General features: G+C 37.5%; 1 protein-coding gene across 2 annotated transcripts in view; it reads right to left on the bottom strand.

The window, feature by feature from the left end:
• Positions 1-4,441: 4,441 nt before the first annotated feature.
• Positions 4,442-21,625, bottom strand: part of PEX1 (peroxisomal biogenesis factor 1) — a 43,112-nt gene continuing 25,928 nt past the window's right edge. Inside the window, exons 11-24 of one of the 2 annotated variants that reach the window (XM_069086148.1) lie at positions 21,489-21,585; positions 19,365-19,535; positions 18,199-18,353; positions 16,866-17,055; positions 16,483-16,649; positions 14,881-15,015; positions 13,046-13,110; positions 11,798-11,940; positions 11,604-11,707; positions 10,287-10,463; positions 9,049-9,279; positions 7,026-7,223; positions 6,491-6,621; positions 4,442-5,807 (exon numbers count right to left, since the gene is read on the bottom strand). In XM_069086148.1, the coding sequence (XP_068942249.1) occupies positions 5,723-5,807; positions 6,491-6,621; positions 7,026-7,223; positions 9,049-9,279; positions 10,287-10,463; positions 11,604-11,707; positions 11,798-11,940; positions 13,046-13,110; positions 14,881-15,015; positions 16,483-16,649; positions 16,866-17,055; positions 18,199-18,353; positions 19,365-19,535; positions 21,489-21,585 (2,049 nt within the window). In that variant the 3' untranslated portion in view covers positions 4,442-5,722. The remainder of the gene's footprint in view (positions 5,808-6,490; positions 6,622-7,025; positions 7,224-9,048; positions 9,280-10,286; positions 10,464-11,603; positions 11,708-11,797; positions 11,941-13,045; positions 13,111-14,880; positions 15,016-16,482; positions 16,650-16,865; positions 17,056-18,198; positions 18,354-19,364; positions 19,536-21,488; positions 21,586-21,625) is intronic. The other variant, XM_069086149.1, reaches the window with a different exon arrangement.

Genomic DNA, 21,625 nt, shown 5'->3' with positions numbered 1-21,625 from the left:
AGAGAGACAGAGACAGAGACAGAGAGACAGAGACAGAGAGACAGAGAGAGAGAGAGACAGAGACAGAGAGACAGAGACAGAGAGAGAGAGATGGTTAAACTCTTCCCCTAACCCTGTCCTAATGTTCTCCAACATGACTGCCTTAAGATGATTTCAGATAACATTTCTAGAAATCATGAACACACAATTCATTGTTGTTCAGTCATTTTCAGTTGTGTCAGGCTCTGTGACCCATCTGGGCTTTTCTTGGCAAAGATTCTGGAGTGGCTTTCTGTTTCCTTCTCCAGTTCATTTTACAAATGAGAAATTGAGGCAAACGGGTTAAGTGACTTTTCCAGAGTCACACAGCAAGTAAATGTCTCAGGCCAGATTTTAACTTGGGAACATGAGTCTTCCTGACTCCAGGCCCAACATTCTATCCACATCGCCACCTAACTGCCCCATATTGTATTGAACACACAATGAATAAATGCTTATGAATAATAGAATACATTGTTGCACCTTACGGAATAACAAATATGAATTTAGTCACATAGGGAGTCTCATATAAAGTGATACAGTGAATAAAAGAAAAATAATACACAAAATGACAACAATAACAGCATTAAGAAATACAATGAACAAAATACACTGTGTCAAATACAATGGACAATATTGGTATTATATTACAAAGTTAAAGCAACATTATCTTTACTTTTTGTTAAAAAAAACTGGCAAACTTTCCAAATTTTATTTAGCAGTAATCTTACTTGGCTTAATTTTGAGGGAACATTATTTTTAGAGAGGTTTGGATATCTGTTGGGAATTATCTCTTGTGTTCAGTCAAAATGTATCCTTTTTTCTTAATAAGAAATGAGTTTCCCCTGGGCAAATAACAACTAAAATACAATCCTTTTTTCTCTCCAAAGACTGCTAAACTCCCATTTTTTTTCTAGAAAGCTTCAAGATCCTCTAAAACCATTATGTATGTCTGTGTATATACACATACATGCATGTATATATGTATATACACACATGCATGTATATAAAACATGATGCATAACATATATACATGCACATATATATATGAAAATGACACATTTCAGGCTCCCTTCTGTGGTTCTAGTCTACAAGGAAGGGGAGGCATCTTTTAGACTGAACTCAATGTATTCCCTATGTGACCCTCTACTTAGGTAACTGTATTCTTTTGCAATTTGAAAAGCTACACTGGGGCTCTTTACTGAGGCAATTTTGTTATAGTTCTGTGCCTTGATTTTGAAAGCACCTAGAATAGAGCATCCTATAGGCATTTAACAAATGTTTATTGATTTACTAATGGTGATCAATTTTATATTATCCCCATAGTAGTTGAACTCTAATCCAAAGTTCCTTTTCTTTTCCAATCTTTACTTAGGAACAACTGCTTATCTTTATTTTTCTGGTTTCATTATTCAGATTTAGTAAAAAAAACCAAAAATCTACTTTTTCTGGCTATCAAACAAATATAAAGGTACTCTAATGAATCCTAAAATGAGATATAGTTATATATAAATATAAAGTATGAGTAAAAATAAAAGTATAAAAATAAAAATGAAAGTATTCAGTAACAGAAAAATATAAAGTATAAATAACAAAAATGGCCAGGTAGCACAGCCAGCGAGTAAGAGCACCGGCTCCAGTGTCGGGATACCTGGGGATCAAATCCAGGCTCAGATACTTAGCACCACACCTAGAAATAACTGTCCGTGTAACCTTGAGCAAGTTACTTAACCTCGATTGCTTAAAAAAAAAAAGTATGAACAAAAAAACTTAAGTATAAATCAACATAAGTAAAGACCTCAAGTCATTATCTGGTACTATTTAGTGTAAAAAAGAACTCTGGTGACATTAACATACTGTTCTATAGTGGGACATGAAGAAAGAGCTTAAAATATTAACATATAATGAAGTAATCAGCAGAATTAGGTAAGTCACACCAAGGAAACATCTTAGCAAATCTTAACTCCAGAGAGGACTTCAGAAAGCTTGAGAGAACGAGAGATAAAAATGGAAGTAGAGAGTTGTGTCCTTCTGAATAACATAGAAACAAAGCTGAACAGTAAAGATGTAGTTTAGAAACATTCTGATAAATAGGACCATGGGCAGATTGGTGGTATCAATCCACCATAACCCCCTCAATGGCTGTTGATGGATGAGTGACAGAAATTGTAGTGGTGGAGACAATGATTGGCATCTTGAGAAATGACCATGATGTACAAAGAAAAGGTATCAATATAATTTATTTTAAAAATCTAAAAAAACCACAAACCTCAAACAGGGCTAACTTGAAGAAATATTCAAATGAAGTCTCCTGGACAAGGAGAGTGGAAGGTTACATACAGGTTTCTTTCACTTTTGGAAGTTTTCTGGATAGATAATTTATTACGAAAACCCTTCTAGCCAATAATTATTTTTCCACCTCTATTGTGTTCTACAGGAAAAAAAAATGTTGGTCTCTAGAAATAGATGGTAATCACACCTAAGAATGTAGCAACCCTTATGCTGAATATTAAAAAAAAAATTTCCAGGGAAACCATTAGTAATAATAATAACCATTCCTTGGTAGACAAGTGGTCGAAGTATATGGACAGGGGAACAATCCAAGATATTAATAATCACATAAAAAGATACTCCAAATTAACTAATAATTAGAAAAATTCAAATGAAAACACCTCTGAGGTTTCACCTCTCACCTCTCAGATTGGCAAAGATGATCAATATTTTAAAAAAGGGGGGGAGTGATAATTGCTGGAGGGACTGTGGAAGACGAGGCACACCAAGGCAATGTTGGTGATGTGAACTGGTCTAGTCGCCCTGGAGAGTGATGATGCCCTAGTCATTAAACTATGACTATCCTTTGACCTAAGCCTTACCACGAGGCTTAGGTGCCAAAGAGATAGAAGGAAAAGGTCTCCTATGTACAATGTAGGAGTTCAAGGAATAGTGTTGTCAAAAAAATAAAGAAGTGGGCTGTTGAAACATTAAAAAAATGCCTAAAAGAGACCAGAAATTCAGAAGAAAACAGAGACAAGCAAAACAGCCTTAAAAGTATGTTGAATTTAATATTAATATATTTAATAATTTAATTTAATATGTACATGTATTTTTAAAAACCAAGTAATTCTCACTGGAAATTTATGATTTCATATATAATCCTCTTTTTATTATTTCTACTTTATATATGGAAATTCTTTTTTTGGTGCTTAAGTTCAAAATAAACAAAATTTGAGTTAGTAAACTTAAAAATACAAAATGAAAACCGATAGCATCTACATAGTGCTTTTCAGGTTTGCGAAGCACTCTAGGTACACATACAAGCCCGTGGGGGTAGGTAAGGAATGTGAGTCTGCAGGACACTGAGGCTCAGTGTCTGCAGCAGGACTCACACTTAGGGCTTCTGACTCCTAGACAACACTCTATCCCCTGCCCCACCTCTATGTTACAGAACTAGGTGTTCTGTAGTGAACAGGGCTGTGGGCTCAGGAGTTCAGAAGGCCTGGGTTCAAATTTGCCTCTAACATCTGACTGGCTCCGTGACAATGAACAAGTCCCTTCCACTCCCGAGTCTGACCTTCCTCATCCATTAAATGAGCTGGACTTGGGGATCCACAGCGTCCTTTTTTTGCTGAGTTTCCACATCCTCAAGACGGACTGTGAGGCAGAGACAGAAATGGTCCCAATAAATCATAGGAGGACCTGAAGGCTCTGCTTCTTTGAACTCAGGTGAATTGTGTCTCTGGGTCCCTCCACACCAGAAATTCCTAAAATAGAATCTAAGGTATAAAATTTCCAAAGGTGTGCCAACCATTGCCACCTACATCTACCTGCCCCTCAGCTGAAAGAAGGGGCATAAACTGGCAACTCAACTGTGTCTCTGTTCTCAGTCCAGTTTTAACAGCTGAAACAAGGTCTGACTTTTTTTTATTTATGGTATTTGATGCTCTGGAAACCACTTTCCCACACGTCCTTTGCTCTGTACCTATGACTGGATACTCTCTTCTGACTGGAGCTTCTGTGAAGGAGCCCCCTTCATTTGTGCAGATCCCCTAAAGCAGCTCAGAGCACCAAGACCAAGTGATTGATGTGTCCAGGTTCCCACGGCTAGAATGGGGTCAGAGGGAGGACTTGAACCTAGGATTTCCTGACTCCAAGGCATGCCCTCCACCCACTGGCTAAACTTCCATTCAGTGTATAGGATTATTATTATCCCCATTTATAAAGATGAGAAAACTGAGCCTCAGAAAGTTCTGTGGTGACTTGGCTAGGAAGGAGGGACTTAACACCAAGTCTCTCAGATGCCAAGTCTGCTTCTCCTTCCACGATGCTTCACCGCTCTCTCAGCTGGGACTCATGATGTAAAGTCATAGAAAAGTTGGTTAGAGTTTTTCACCCCCTCAAACCACTTTACCACAGCACACCAAGGTAATTTTAAAATCTTTTTTTAATACTTTCCAATGTCGAGTTCACCCAACTCTTTACAGACAGTAAAATTTGTGATAAACATTCCCGAACAGGAATTCAGAGTAGCACAGAAAACTAAGTCACAAACACTGATGCCTTCTTTGAGCAATGGATGATTCCTTCAATGGGGTTCAACAAGAGTCAACAGTAAATGCGAAGTACAGATGCCTACTGAGAACCATCCTTCAAAGCTTCAGGACCCCTGGTGCCCTGGGACATGCATTTCCTCCAGGTTTGATGGCAGGAATTCCTGCAGTAGCCAGTGAGCCCTGTGGATCAGCCTCTGCAGCCTCCCCTGGTCTTGGGCCTCCACTGCCACGACTATATGCAAAACTTCTCTAGCTTGTTCCTCCCCAGCACTGCCTTCAATAACAAGGGTCATTTGCATGCTAAGATGAGGCCCTGGTCTCCTTAAACGAGGTAGAAATGGGAAGAGATACAGGGAAGCCGCTGCTGGGCTCATGCCTTATCCCCTTAGGCAGTGGTGATGACAGGGCAACCAGGCAGTGAAAACATAGGATGTAGGACAGCATTCTGAATGCTTTCTTCCTCTATGAAAAATGGTGATTTTCCTGCTCCTGAATGCTGTGATTCTGTTTCTTTAGTTTTCTTCCTTAATTAGTATGTGGTGATGCTAGAGTCAGTATTTTAACAGATGTAGAAAAAAATGCCTTTTGTAGGTCAAACAGACATCATTAAGCATCTTAGCAAATACTGAAAATTCTACCATTACACAGTTCCAATCGATATAAATTCTGTGGAAATGTCACCTTTGTTATCATGAAAAGAACTAATTATGTGATGAGTGTGTAAGACGATGTCATTTATTTCCAAAATAGTCCTCTAAACCATGGAACAAAACAATGAACACATTTTCATGAGACAATTAAAGGTGTTGCTATCAATGATTTCCAAAAAATACACATAACTACAAATTCTAATGTCTCTTCAGACAAAGGGACAAATAGTTAGATACATCATTCATCCAATATTATTTCATTAAGTACTTAATATTGGTTTACAGGAAATAAAATACAGAATGCAATTTTAGAAATAAATTATTCTTCCATATTAAATAGCAAGTAATTCTGGTCACTAAATAACCTCAATATTAACAAATCTGTATTATCTTAACTTGATTTGTTAAGTTAAAGAGAAATATACAGATACCATTTAAAAAATTTCAGTGCAGTGGCACACCATTTCTAGATTAAAAAAGAAATGAAACAGTAAAAGTTTACTTTTATGCTAAAGTTACTTTTTGGCCTGGTCGGAAAGTTGTTCCACTTTGACTTTTCCTCTTCTTTGGATTTTGAAAGTTATCATAGCTACGAGGAAAAAAATATAATTAATACTTTTCTCTCTTTTAACAATATTAGGACTGATAAAACTAGTATCTGTGCCCACAATCAGTTCTACATAGGTAGGGAGTTCTAGTCACAGTTTCAAGTGAGAGGGCAGGGAAGAAGGACTGATTTTTATGAAAATTTTCAAGCATTTCAGAATTAGATTTTTTGGGAAGCTCGAGTTACTCTTTTTAGGACTCATAAGCAATTAAGGTAAAACAAGTTAGTTCAAAATAACCTCACTTCATTCCATAGGAAAGAATGATTAAAAACCCCGTTTTGGATAACTGGTAATTCTAGAGTCTGACCCTTTTCCTGTGCTGTTTTACAAGTGTGTACTAGGCTCATTTTCTCCTGAACTGGTCTGCAAATAGAAATACTAATTATGATTTCTGGAATAAACTGATTATAAAACCCATTTCAAATGACTGAGTATCTGTTTGAAATATTAATATCTGGGGCGGCTAGATGGCGCACTGGCCCTGGAGTCAGGAAGGACCTGAGTTCAAATCTGACCTCAGACACTTAACAGAAAACTAGCTGTGTGACCTTGGGTAAGTCACTAAACCCCAAATGCCCTACCTTCCCCCCTCCAAAAAGCAAAAAAAAAAAAAAAATTAAGAAATACTAACATTTAAGTTCCTAAATCAAAAGTTACCACTTACAGATCAGCAAAATTCTTCCAGTCATCTGGACTAATGGATGGTCTTGTGTTACTGAGGGCAGTAAGTAAATGAGCCTGGCTAATGGCTAATGCATTCTTAACAGGTCCTGGCTGAGCAATGGGAACATCATCCTTGAATTAAAAAAAGAAAAGACAATGACAAAAAGCTAAATTAGTGACGCAAATATTTCGAAGATGTTATTCCTACTTATCAATTTCTTCAAGACTATATATTCATACACTTCAGAATATCACAGAATATTGGAATATAACAGACTCTGGAGACCACCTCAATTCCCTTATTTTATACAAGGGAAAGCTTCTCTCTCAAAATTATATTAAAAAAACTTTGAAAAATGTGAAAGGAGTTAAGTTCATGATTAGTTTGGTTCATTCATGTGACTATTGCCATTATCAATCAAACTATGGGAAAGAAATTAATTATGAACCAAAAAACTATGGCCCACCCTTCTGTACAAAAGAAAGCCCAAGTGAAGCACAAGCTCAATATGAACTCGAGACTATAAAGGCCGTACTCCATTCTGGCTCCTGTATCGCTCTCTGATGGCGCTGATCTCTGCCTTCATCTGCTCTCTCTGCTCCTGTGTAAGCTCTTGGAAACCTTCTTGGGACAACATCCTGAACATCGGGGGGTGTGAAAGCACCTGATCTCGCCCAGTTAGTCCAGCAAAATCATGAGATGTGGAGCTAGGTCCTGACAGGCACTGAGAGCTCTGCAGAGATAATCATGTGATGAGGGGAAAAAAGATTATAACAATTATTGTAGTTTATTAATCTTTTTTTTTTCTTTGCTTTTTTGGAGGGCAACTGGGGTTAAGAGACTTGCTCCAGGTCACATGGCTAGTTTTTGTGTTAATTGAGTCCGAATTTGAACTCAGGTCCTAGCCGCCCCATTTATGACATCTTTCAAGAAAAATATTCTAATCTAAATCAAGCTGAGTATTTTCACAAACTGTACGGTGTAATAAGATTGCTTAAAAATACTTTCTTGTTATGTAGAAAGAGACCAGAGCTTTATCTTGTGGGGATGGAGGCCTTTCCTATGTAGTCAGTTCACTAGTAGTAGTGACAGACCCCACTTTATCACAATACTTTTATTATTGTACAAATGGACTCACATTACCTAAGCTTTAACTTTATAGTCAATAGTAATAGTAAGGCTCATGTACAGTCCTATATAGTAAACAAAACAAGAATAAAAAACCCCCAGAAGAATGACAATGCTTCTAATCTTACTGATAATAAAAACAGGTCAAACTTTCAAGAATTACATTCTCACATAAAATGTAACTGGGAGTATGAAATGTTTTGAGTACCATTATCATGCCAAGAAATTGTATCCAACTGACTTTTCTCTGGGGGAAGTGCTAAGTCAGTGCTGTTCTAAATGAATTTAAAAAATGCCTTTTTTTTAAACATTTAATCTGAAATAATTTTCATTCTTTTCAGTAGAAAAGAAGGTAGTTTTTATACCTTTATCCTTCCTTCTGTTAACTTGGCTTAAATATGTTACAGAGAGGTAGAACTTTCTGACATTACCTTGAGTTGTTCAATGATTCTACACTAAAAAAGATGTTAAGCTAACAGAATCAGTATTTAAGGAAAGATTATTTTTCTGGAAAATTAAAAAAAAAAGCTGAGGAGAAATAAAGTATAAATCAACACAACAGAATGTGTTTAGACCACAAATGTTAAAAAAGACATAAAAGTCAAAACAATTGAGTCTTAAGGACTCAATTAAATTGGCCTTCTGATTTAAGATTCATATCACAAGGAATGCCAATTAGTCAAACAGAATTTTTTCTAATTATTTGATTCTTTACAAAAATCAAGTGTATCAACGTACCTGTCTCTCTCTTATTCTGGCTTTTGTTTCTCTGGCTGCTTAATGGCCAAGGGACTTTATTTTTACTTTAAATCTAATGTTTTACATTGTTCATATCATTCTGAAGACTCCCCAGAAGAGATTATCTGGCTTTCATTTAGTTTTGCTTTTTGAATTAGAACCTGCTGATCTTTGTATCTATTTTTTAAAATAAACTGTCTTAGATCCAAAGTTCAAGAAGAACAAGGGCATAGATAACAACACTAATTTGACTGTTTCTTTAAGTAAATATTCAGGGAACCAAATGAAAGACTTGCAAATGTCAAGGTTATTTAGACAAAGTCTAAAGTCAGTGTTCAATGACCAATCCCAGTTATCTAAGGAAATACATATTTAGGAAACCACACTTTAAACATTGTCAACCTGGCAGCTTGACTCTCACCCAGAGGGAGAGGGCTTGTCTTCACAAGCAGTGAAAATGACTAACACAAAAACCAATCAATCCAAAGCCAATCACTCAAGTGCATGACTAGCTACGTGGAGGTGACTGCATCCCTTCCTCCACAGAGGAGTGGGCCAGTGAGAAGAAGAGATCAATAGCCCAACTTCACAAGACTGGAAGCATCTAGTACTTGGAGGAACTGTGAGCTCAGTTATGGGGAGGCCACACTGAAACCTGTACATTTAGAACAAAGGATGGCTCCCCCAGGTACCAGTTCAGAAGAAGTTCCATTTCCCAGCTCTGACTCATAAGAGCTTCCAAAGTAGAGCCGATACATATTGAACTTCGATTCTTCAGGAAGCAGATCAGACATCTCTAAGGAAACAAGGGACTGTTCTAGGCCACACTCCCCATCTCCAGCTGAATCATCAGAGCCACTGCTATGATTAAGGAAAACCATTGAAGAGAGACTGAGGTCACTATCAGAACTGGAACCAATATCCTAAAAAATGCACAAAACAAGAAAGCCTTGTAACAATTTAAATAATCACCACCAGCGTAGACATAATAGAACAATTAGAATTCAAGGAAATCAAAGCATTTCACATGATTTCATAATATTTTCTCCCTGATTCTCAAATACATTTGGGATATGGGGAAATAAAAAGATGGACTACATAATTAGGAGACTTACTTGTTGTCCCCAGACAAGCCCATGGTAAAGCTTGTAGGCAGTTCTCTTGATTTTTAATGTTCAATGGCTTAATCATTCTACTTTTTGTCATAACAGAATGGAAGCTGCACAGTTGGGATTTTTGCGGGGTGGGCGCTGAGGCTTCCACCATGCTGTTAACAAACCAGTTTATTCACCAAGATTTATTAAGTAGCCAACATGGGCCAGGAGCTGAGTAAAGCTAAGAACACAAAAGGGCGGCAGCAGTCCTATTCTTAAGGGGGAGATACAACATGTTCACAGATAAATGAGCAGAAAAAGCCACGCTGTCATGTGCAGGGTGGGTCAGGGAATCAAGAAAATGCTCTTTAAGTGATGGCACTTGAGCTAAGCCTTAAAGGAAGCCTTGGGCTCCAGAAGGAGGGAAAGCATTCAAAGGATGGGGGCATTGAGGTGAGAGAGAGTGTCATGTGTGGGTGGAAAAGAAGGAAATGCTGCGAATTATCCTGGAAGAAACAAGACTGTGAAGGGCTTTTAATGCCAAGGGGAAGAGTTTGTATTTTATGCCAACAGCCATCAGGAGCCGTCAGAGCTTCCTGAAAATGGGAAAAATGGCTGAAATTATAACATGAAAAAAGAATAAACTCAGGTTCACAAGAATCAAACTTTTATGCACAGATTTTCCCAAATATGACATTCTCCCATAAATAACTTATGTAGTTTTATTACAGTTAATGAAGGTTATCCTTTCAATAGTTAAAATCGCATGACAGTAGCTATAAGAGTGATTGTCGATATAAAAAGCAGTGCTGGCTTAGTCTTTCCAGCAACCTTACTTGTGACAAGCCTGCCACCCTCCTGCTGTGGATGGCTTCAAGCTGAGCATTGTAGAGCAGAGCTTTCAGGTCTGCACCTGTGAACGAGCCAGTCACTGAGGCTAAATGCTCCAGGTCCACATCATCCATCAGAGGCAGAGAACCACTAAGGACTTTCAAAATTTCAAGACGAGACACCTGGAGGGGAAAATATTAAGAAAAAAAAATTAACTTATCCTAAGCATATTTTTCTTGATGCTATCTAGTTACAAATTACAGTACACCCCTATGTTCCAAGAATCCATAATGTAGGTGACCCAAAGAGCAGAAGGACACACTGCGAGTATTAAATATATGCTGTGACATCCTGGGAAATTGTAGCACAACTGAAGGAGAACTGGCTTGTGAATAGGTGGTCCTGAGTTTGAATCTCAGCTTTGTGACTTTCTGCATTATGAGAAGGCTATGCCTGGTTTCCTCTAAGGTCCCTTCCAGATCAAAATCTAGGATCCTAGGAATAATGACATATGTGAGAAGTGGCATAAAAGAAATCACCCGAAAAAGTATGACTGGAAAAGCAGGTGGGACAAGGGGTAAACTGAACATGAAACACCTTGAGGAAGGCTTCCAATGCACTAGGTAGCAATGTGGACAGCTGGAGGTATTTACAGGAGCCTCGATTCCTCAAAGAGAGTACAAAAATATTAAAATATAAATTTCCTTTTTTAGATGAATTTTTAAGAACTGTCCAACAAATTTTATTTAAAAAAAAAATTACTTTCTATTCTGAAGTCTACTTTCCTTGCTAACCTTTCCTAAAATGGAAATGAAAGGTATAAGTAGGAAAATGAATGAAAATTCTAACTTCCTTCTCAGGTCAAGCATAAATTTCTTTTCTTGAGGAACTGAGCAAATGTCAAATTTATAGTCCTATGTTTAAGAGTGATAAAAGGACATCGACTATCATACAAGTCACACCAACTTGAACTAACTGAAAATGAACTGAGTAATTCGTTTATATCCTCATAATCTTTAGGTCTTAAATGTTACCAGAGCTTTATTGTTCTTTTTTAAAAGGTCCAAGGTCTTTTAGGTTGGTACTTGTCGATTAGAGCAGCTAGGTAATACAGTGGTTAGGATGTCAGGCCTGGAGTCAGGAGGACCTGAGTCCAAATCTGGATTCAGACACTTACTAGATGGGTGACCCTGGGCAAGTCACTTAACTCTGTTTGCCTCAGTTTCCTCATCTATAAAATGAGCTGTAGAAGTAAATGGCAAACCACTCACAAGGGAACAATATAAACTGTGGGTTTGGGACCATAAATAAGAGATTATCACCTCATCAGGAGGAGGACAATATACACATTTGTCTAGACGACCAGGCCTTAGCAGGGCAGGGTCAATCAAATCAGGGCGACTAGTAGCAGCCAATACATAAACACCTGAAGGAAGAAAAAGAAAAAATCCTCATCATGGTAACTTTTTTTGCATGTGGAAAAAAAAAAAGAAATCTGAGCACCCACAATAATTACCCTCTAAGCCTTCAACTCCATCTAGCTGGGTCAGTAACTGGTTAACAACACGGTCTGTGACGCCTGTATTATCGTGACCTCTTCGAGGAGCAATGGATTCAAATTCATCAAAGAAAAGAATGCAAGGCTTGGCAGCCTGTGCCCTGAAAGAAACACACAGTCATAATCATCACCAAGTCTGAGAAAGACTAATTTTTGTGGTGGTAAAGAACTTGAAATAAAGCAGATGCCCATTGATCAAGGAATGGTACATGAATTCAATGGCATCTGACTGTGCTGTAAGAAATGATGACCAGGATGAGTCAGAGAAGCACAGGAAGACCTTCATGAATGGATGCAAAATGAAGTAGGTCCAGCTAAGAAAACAGTGTAACAATGTCAGCACAAGGAACAATCACAAATCAAATATGAATGCTGCAAAATCACAAAGAACAAGTTTGGCCCCAAAGAAAAGATATGAGGAGACACCTCTTTTTAACTCCTTTGCATGGGAATATTTTGGGGAGCCAGGTTCCACAGGTACTGAAAACATTGCAGACAATGTCGTATTTTTTTCCTATGGTACTGAACAGGCTTGCTGAATGTTTTTCTCTTTTTCATTTTTAATAGCTCTATGGAAATAGGGAAGGTAAGATCCAGGGGGTAGATTCAGGCAGCATAAAAACAAAAAAATATTAGGGGCGTCCAGGTAGCACAGCGAGTAAGAGCACCGGCTCCAGTGTCGGGATAACCTGGGGATCGAATCTGGGCTCAGACACTTAGCACCCACCCAGAAACACCTGGCTGTGTAACCTTGAGCAAGTTACTTAACCCCGACTGCTTTAAAAAAAAAACAAAAACAAAACAAAAAATATTATAATGAATTAATTCAAGAATCCTAGTACCATAAGATTACCATGGTAGGTAAAATATTTGCAAATACTAATAATTAAAAGTTTAACTTTTTTCATTTTACTGGTAGATACTCTAAGGTTTTGTAGCTTGGTCTACAATACAAAAAAAAAATTTAGTATATCGTTAAGGAAGAATATTAGTCTATCTGTGCTTAAATATAAACCCCAATAAAAATGAAAATTTATAAATAACATCTAATTGAATATAAGGATCTCTGACATCCCAGTTAGTCAATAAAACAGAGATTATAAACACAAACTCTATAAAGAGTAAGTTATTAAAACCTCTTTCTAATAATGAAATACTGGTACATACTTCTTAACTTAAAATACAACAAATCTGTGGAGAACAAACCTGATAAAAATATCTCGAACAGCTTGTTCACTTGCTCCAATATATTTACTGAGTAGTTCTGGCCCCTAACAGGGAGAATATAATACTATTAGCATTCAAAAACAAAGTTATCACTTCCAAATGGAATCTATTTTCTGGTTATCAAAAAGCATTCTTAGGAGAACCACCAAAGATTTAAAAATCCAATATGAGGTAATGGTAAATTAAAAAATAATCACAAATTAGTCTCTCCCATATTTAAATCAATGATTATATTCTTTTCTAGCATATTCATACTTTAAAAATAAGTACTTGTAAGATAATAATTTCTTTGCTTCACTGAAGTGATGCCCTTTCATCCTCTGTACTGGTACTGGAGGTGACCCCTGGCTCCTGAAGATGTTATCACCAGAGCATAAGCCCTGGCTGCTCAAACCAAGCTGGGAAGTCCTCAAACATGGAAGCCATACAGGTCACATATCTGCTGTCTGAAGGCAGACTTAGCTAAGTTTGGAGAAGCTTGATTACCAGGTGATGACTACTGCTGGCCACAGCATCTTATAATGGTGTCCATTCCAGTATGGTGGGACTGTGATTATCCTCCAGCCTGACAGAGGTGCTATATCTCAGCTTCTGCTGCTAAAGAGACTCACCCTATTAAAAAGCTCAGGAGACTCCAATTACAGTGAAGAGATGTGGAATTCTTTGGCTAGCATCTTCATTTACTGATACCAATGTGTGTATGTTTTTAAAAGGAAAAAGGAAGATAAGGTATACTTTTCTCTAAAAGTAAAATTTTAAATTTAACAGTTTAAACAGTTTAAATTTAAAAGTAAAACAAATGCTTCATTTAGTAAATCGATAATGTTTATTCTATTTTACTTTGCAAACTGGGACTACTGCTATTAAAATTATACTTCTTGAATATGAATCAGAAAAAATGATCTATGATGAAAAATAAGTTGAATGCTTATTCAAGACAACTATGTAAAACTTAGAATATATAATTCCTCCAAACTTCTGGTATTCTGGACATTATTAACATTATATCATTTATGTGTAAACATACACACATCCTCTCTCTGTACTAATTGACTTAAGATTGTCTTATGACTTTGAGCCACCCTGTATAAAATTCTCAATCTGATCTATGGACAAAGTGCTAAAGAGGTTATAATTAAGGCCCAGAGCACAAGAAGGGAGTACTTCTCCTTGACAGAAGCTAAAGATTTTCACTCTAGAGATTAGTTATTTTTGTGTACTCTTCCTATTAATAATCCATCCTACAATGCAATTTGTAGGCTTTGGTTGGTGAGATTAAAGGTTCTTCCCTATAACGGAAGAAGCAAAATCAAAATGCATTCGATACATAACAAAAGGTAAACCTGGAAAGTATAACATGTCAAATAAAATGTGCTGAAACTTTATTATAATGACAAATACAAATAAGAAAATTGGTAACAGGAGTCTGGAAAGAGAAAAGTAGGAGAAGAGGGATTTGCTAGGACTACCCAGGAAGGGGGATGCTCATTGGCTTGGTAGGCATATCCCCAAAGGTAAAAACATATATTGTCTTTCTGGCATTAATCAGTCTTGTATGCAGCACAGGTCAATTATCTCAGAACCTAAGTAAAAGAGCCATATCAGCACATATACACGTATACACATATACATCTATAAATATGTATACATACATGTTATCTGACTTTTCATTTAGGCAGTCAAAGGATATAAAAAGTGAGACAATAATTTGATCTCTCAGAGTAGAATACCATTGTAGAGAGAAGTCTTCTAAATACTAAGGCTGTCTCCCAGTCTCCCATGGACATGTTATACTGTTATAATATTCACCATACCTTGATACTGATAAAATTCATCCCACTCTCTCGTGCAATTACTCCTGCTATTAATGTTTTTCCTGTTCCAGGAGGACCATACAACAGTATTCCTGTCCTCTGTCGGATAGGCAAGTGTGAAAATAAATCCGGGTACTGAAAAATATGACAAAGAGCTGAATTCTAAAACTGAAGTGATCAATCAGCAATTAAATTGCATTTAAAGAAAAAATTCTCCAGATTCAGCCCAAATTGTGCCATTGTCAAATTGTACAAGTGGTACCACTTGTTTAAATGCAAAAGCACAGCAACAGTAAGCTGCTTCTATTAAGAGGCTAAAGTTCTTAATGAAACTGACAAATAATAAAATATTTTCTACATATAAAAATATAAGAAAAACATACTAGCTAAAAGTATTTGCTGCATAAGAATTAGAACAGCTCAGTTAGCATCTTACCCTCTTCCTTTTCTTCTCAGCTTATATATATGGCATACTTAAAAATAAAGAACAGCATTAAGAAAAAAATCACTCTTGTGACATCTGCTGGACTGCCAAGTCTATAAGGGCAAGACCACTATCTTAGTATAATTATTTTAACATTCCTCAATGCCAAGCCGAATTTTGTAGCTTCTACATAAAAAGTACTTAGCAGATGGGTGTTCATGAATATTACTCCCTCTCCCTTTGTTCACTGGTTTTGGTTTTGTCACATCCTAAAAGATATCAACTCAGCCTTGGCGGCTGGGGACGCAGTGGTCAGAGCTTGGCCTGGAGTCTGGAAGACCTGAGTTCAAATGTGACCTCAGATATTTACTAGCTGTATGACCCTAGACAAGTTATTAAGCCTCTATTTGCCTCAGTTTCCTGATCTGTAGAATGGGGATAATAACAGCATCTGCTTCCCGGAGTTGTTGAGAAGATCCAATAGGATAATATTGGTGAAATGCCCAGCACAGAGCCTGGAACATGCCAGGTACTTCATAAATGTGAGCTCTCCTCCTCCTCCCCCCTCCATGACCGTTAGGGTCTTCTGGCATCTGGGTTCTGAGCTCTGCTGACAATCCCTTTAGCTGGTGTTTGGCACAGGGCCTGGCACACAGGAATCATTAAATCTTAGCAGACGCTTGCTGACTTGATCTGCAGTCTTGTTAGCTGCTGTCTGGTGGTTGTCTCCTGTGCCCAGCCCCTTTTTCCCCCCGGTTCCAGCCTCTCTGGTCAGATCCCTGGTCTTTGGCGTCTGAGAGCCTCTGCTCACCACTTCCACCCAGTGACTTTCCTAGATTCTGCTGTATTAGCTTTGAATGGCCAAACTGCACAACCTGCCTTGCCCACACTTCCTCCCTATTCTGGCTGGTGTCAATTCCCTTAGACTCCAAATCGGGCTTGACCTGTAAAACTGCCATCAAACTCACACATCTCTCCCGTTCTTAGTCTGTGCCCTCCTGCCTTCTGCAAGTCTGGGTGCTGAAAATTCTATCTGCTGAGTGGAACTGAAATGGAGAATGTTTGCCTACAAGAAGGCTTCTGAAATACTAGTTCTCTCAAACTCCTAGAAGCAAAGTCAAAATCAGTACTTTGTAGTTCTTCTGGAAGTTACTTCTTCCAATTAAAAAAAAAAATACCTTGGCTGGTAACTGGATGGTATCCATGAGAATTTGACGAACTTCATGTAAGCCACCGATCTTGTCCCAGCCTGCATCTTTAGGCTTATGCAGGTTTGCATTTCGCAGAGATGTTGGAATAAAGCCTTTGAGACCTTTCTGAAAGTCTAACGTTTTTAAAAGTAATCCTGTTTTAAAAATAACAAATAAAATAGTTCTGGCACTTTGATAATGAATAAAATGAATTTTCAATACACTTCACTTGTCTTAGTTCACAGTGCTATTTAATCAAATGCCTCCTTAAATAAAATGAAAAACAATTCTTGATTTGGGCTAACTGCAATTGCATTTCTATATGAAGAAAAACACAGTCCTCAACTATAGATTTTGCCAGTAAAACATACCCTCTTTTGTGCACACGTTCCGGCTGGAGATACAGGCATGGACAGCTCGATCCACAAGCATTGTGAAATCTCTAGCTACAAAACCTTCAGTTTCTTTTGCAATACAACGCAGGTCAAGATCAGTGAATTTATCTACATCACAGTTAAGTTTATTTTTTATTACACAATGCAGAATTTCCTGTCTTTGTTCCTGGGAGGCAGGGGGAAACATAATTAGAATTCATAATTCTAATCACATCTAAATTTTTTTGCACATAATTTTTGAGAAAATTCAGTGTGATAAAACTAACAATTATTTGTACTCATTAAAAAAAACTTAATAAACCAAATGGAAGTATGAATGCAATACACTTCTTTCCTGGGTCTTGAAATATCATTTCAAAAAATATATGGAGAAATTAATATACTCATTACTGCAAGTTTGGTATACATGAACAAAGGTAAAATTTCATATTCTCAGGGTTACTTAGTAATCTATGTTTTAGTCTGCATTGATTTGTATTATTAAAACATATTAATCTTTTATAGACTAACTTCTATGAGCAAAGAAAACAGGCCAAGTCTAGGGAAAATCAAGATAATGACAAAAATTTAAATAAAAATTTAAAATGTAGTTGATAGTACAGGAACATTAATATGACACTTCACTGTGATGATTCTTAAGTGGAATGGGTCATGCAGGTTGGTGAAAAATTTTTTGGCTAATAAATTTTAAAAAGAAAGAAACTGGTATTTTTCTCCCAGCTGCCTTGCCCCATTCCCATCTGAAAGGATCCTGCCCCTGAAAGGAATATTCTTTTTATGATAAGCAGTTCCCTTAGCAATCATATAGACAACTGGCATATTGGGTTTTTCTAAATACATTTCTTCCTTATGCTGGTATTTGGCCTGTTGTAAATCCAAATACAATTGCCCTTTATTAGCCTGTAGGCTTCCCTACTTTCTAATCCCATGTCCAAAAGAGTTTCTATGAGACCAATTTTATACACTATTACCTAGAAATCAACAGAATCTTTCATGGGACTATCTTGGGACATTTCACATAATCTCAATTAAAGGCAGGGAATCTACATGGGAGAGTAGGAAAAAAACAATGCCCTGATAATCAGGCAGGCTCATTGGGCCTGCTCCCAAAACCCTTTTGTACAAAGCAGGGAGGTGTTCAAAATGACATTGATTTTGGAAGATGTTCTCAGTCATAGGTATATTAGAGCCCTAAAATCACACAACTCATTTTTCAACTTGTCTTCTAAAGCAGAATATGAGGCTTTGTTATTCTTTCCACCCAGAGAAAGTCACAGAGTTGCACCACTTTTTCCCCAAGCACTGTTACCTGATCTGGAGCATTTATGGGCTGGAAGCTCTGGAATACATGGATTCCTTGTGCAGAAACAAGTAAAGGGTGCAGAGAGTGCTGGGCCTGGCTTGTGGCAATCAGAGCAATCAAACTTCCCATGGCAATAATCTCCTTGATCATATCTCTTAAAGCTAAATATAAGCAATATTTCTCTATTAGCATAAACAGCTTAATAGCTACAAAAATCTCTTAAGTTATGCTTTTGGTCCACAGGTGATCTCTCATGGCTTCCTGGAAAACAACTTTACAACTATGAAAAACAATCTGATGGAAGTATGAGATATGGTGTAGAAATCAGCAGTGTGTACTTCCCACTCCATGTGTCTGGTGACACTCCTTAGCATGACATTCTGCAAACTTCAAGAGTGAAGCAGACACCATATGCAGATATCTAGGGGTCACTAATAATTTCTCTTTCATTGAATAAACAAAACTGGATGACAACTTCTAGAGGTGACTGGTCAGTCCCTTGAGATTGAGTTCTTTAGACTGTGGTTCCCTTGACAAGTCTGTAGCTTAAGTTGGTGACAATACTGATAAAAGTAAGGTTCACAACCCCTCCAAGAGCCCCACTAAAAGACAAGGCTTTAACCTGATATTTCAAAATAAGAACATTACAAAAGTTACTAACACCTCAAACCATGAACTAGCAATTTCTAATTTAAAACCAAAAGAAACCACTTTTCAAAAGTCAGGGAGGACAAAAGGCCTCCAAGAAGCCTCCAGTCCTGGTCCTATTGTGTAATTTCAACATGGGATAACTGCAGAAAGTTACACAGAGATCTCAGAGACCACATCTTAACAATAATTGCAAAGTGCTTTCCATATATACGTTATCTCATTTGATCCTCACAACAACTTTTAGGGGTGGGTGTTCATTACTGTTCCCATTTTACAGATGAGGAAAGTGGGACTTGGAAAGATTAAGGTGATGTAGCTAGAAAGGGTCTAGGGCAGCTTCTGAATATGGGTCTGACTCCTGGTCTGAAACTCTTTATCTACTATGTCTTAGAAATGTTTACATAAACCACACAAGGCTACAGAAAATTCCCCTTTACAAAGCTGCCCAGCAAAATGGCCTGGACAAGAGAGCTATGAAAGAAGTTTGGTGGCAAGAGAAGATTTCCCCCTAGCTGCCTCACCATATGCCAGTCGCTGACTCTGAACTGCATTAGGACCATGCTCCTGCTCAGGCATAGCGGATACACCCACAATATGATCCAGGTCATCAAGGAGAACCACAGACGGCTGCCTCCATATGGCTTCTGAGAAAGCTGCCTCCAGAGCTTTCTGCACGTTCTCAGGTCTTTTCCCTGAAACACAATGATAAGAAATGCTCCAAACCTGATTTAGCACTACTAGACTGTTGTGGACCTATGATTTCACTGGTGTAGAAAGGTCTCAGGGAGGCAAGTTCCTCCACCAAGTACTGTGTGAAAAGCTTACACTGCTAAGGAAGTTAGACTGGAACCTATGGATGGAGCTTAAGGATTCAGATGTGAATGACATACCAACTTCTAGAAATGTGCTCACTGTGACTGTGGATGGTTAACAGCGAATAGGACAGTCCATTAAGAAGACAGGCAGCTTTATCATGAAGTGAGTAGATTTACAAAGCAGAAAAACAGAACATACCATTCAAGGTCACAGGATTTTTTAGGGCTATGGAAAAGGTACTAAAAGAAAAGAACAATATTGAAACATTTTAGCATCTGAAGAGATGTCAGAAATCATGTACCATGTGACAAATGTTTTGATATATAACTTAATATTCTAGAGGAAAAATATCACCACCAACACAATTTTCTCAATGAAAGTCTAGTTCCCATTTAGCAGAACCAGCAGGTTTCTGCAGGAAAAGCCTGAACTAGAACTATAGTTCCTCCTCCCCCGTTTCTCAGACGGCCCAGAAGGGTTAAACCAAATGCTCCACAGCGCCCCGAGTCAATGGCAGAGCGGTGAGTGATTCCCAACGGCCTGCCTTCCCACCCACTTTCTACTGAATCACGCGGCTTCCTTTCAAAAATGAAATGCCTATACTTATAATAACAGGTCACCAAATTTTAAAACTCACACGGATCTGTGTCCAGAGGATACACATTCTCTGAAAGAACCCCAGCTTGACTAATCCAGCAATGACCTGGAGGTCTTCCCTGACTGGTCTTTTCTAGATTAATTTTAAAGGAAAGGGGCAGTGCCTTCTTATTCCTGAGAAATGTGGAAAATGTGCTGATTCAAAAGACTGGACATAAGGACAATTTTTAAAGGGAAATTCTTTTAAAAATGAAAAACTCTTAAAAATAAGAATTTTTATTATTTTCATCCCCAATGAATCAAAGGCAACATAGAAACTACCATTTAAAAATATTTTTAAATCAAAATTTTTTTCCCTAATGGCTTGACAGAAGCATCCCTCAAATGGTTCATTCTTAAATTTAGCTATAAACCATTCATCATTTAAAGAAATCTGCATGTGTGGGAAAACTAAAGTCATGAAAAGTAAAGAAGTTGTCCATAGAAAAACTTAGAGAATAAATGTTCAGGGAAATATTTACTAACGGATTCTTGTAATTACTGACCTAAGATACAATCCCGCCCGTTTTGGTAACAAGATCATAGATATAACAAAGAAGTAAAAGCTAATCAGTCTTGCCCTGGGGTTGCAGGAGATTAAACAAAGATTTAAAAGGCTTTGTTCACATTTCCGTTTGGTTCAAAGTATAATCTAATCCCTTAAAATAGTTACCAAAACTCCCCAAAATGCCAACATGTAAGTCTGATAAACCTCCAAATAACAAGTAAGAACATAATTGATATTCCAACTTTAATGACTATACATACAAAATCATATCCATCATGAAGACCACAGATCCATACAAATGAGGATTCGTGGTTAAACAGCCAGCAGGAGCTACACAGCGAGAGGAAAGTTCATTTACTTGACAGCCTCAAGTTTCTCTAGCCACACCCTCGCCACAGTAACAGCCCTAGTCAGTGACTCAGAGCAGCCCAGAATATCAAGTTAAGAACACTCCTTTTTTCCCCCACTTCCCCTTTATTACTGAACCGAAGCTTTATCCTTGGGAAAACTGAATAGTTTCTACTGACTCTTCAGGTAAGAAAAAAAAGAGCAAAAAAACAAAAAAGGACTAAGTAGACTCAACATGGAAAAGATAAGTTGAGAAGTTAAAGAAGAGCTGAATTTAGATTAACAGCAAGTTTTCTAAAAAAGAATTGATATATAAAAAAGGTTACCATGTTCCTACCTCTTAATGCTTTACAGTCAATTACTTCCGTGTGAGCATCCAGTCTATCAAATGCCTCTTTGCAGATAGCCTTGGCTAAAGTTGACTTTCCACTCCCCTAGAAAATAAATTTTTGCTAATAACTAAATTAACAACTA

The sequence above is a fragment of the Petaurus breviceps genome, unplaced genomic scaffold, assembly GCF_028583685.1.
Source record: "Petaurus breviceps papuanus isolate PSGF00001 unplaced genomic scaffold, PetGlider_PUasm1.0 178, whole genome shotgun sequence".
Lineage (NCBI taxonomy): Eukaryota > Metazoa > Chordata > Mammalia > Diprotodontia > Petauridae > Petaurus > Petaurus breviceps.
Note: the sequence above shows the minus strand (reverse complement) of the source record. Positions and strands in the feature narration are given on the sequence as shown.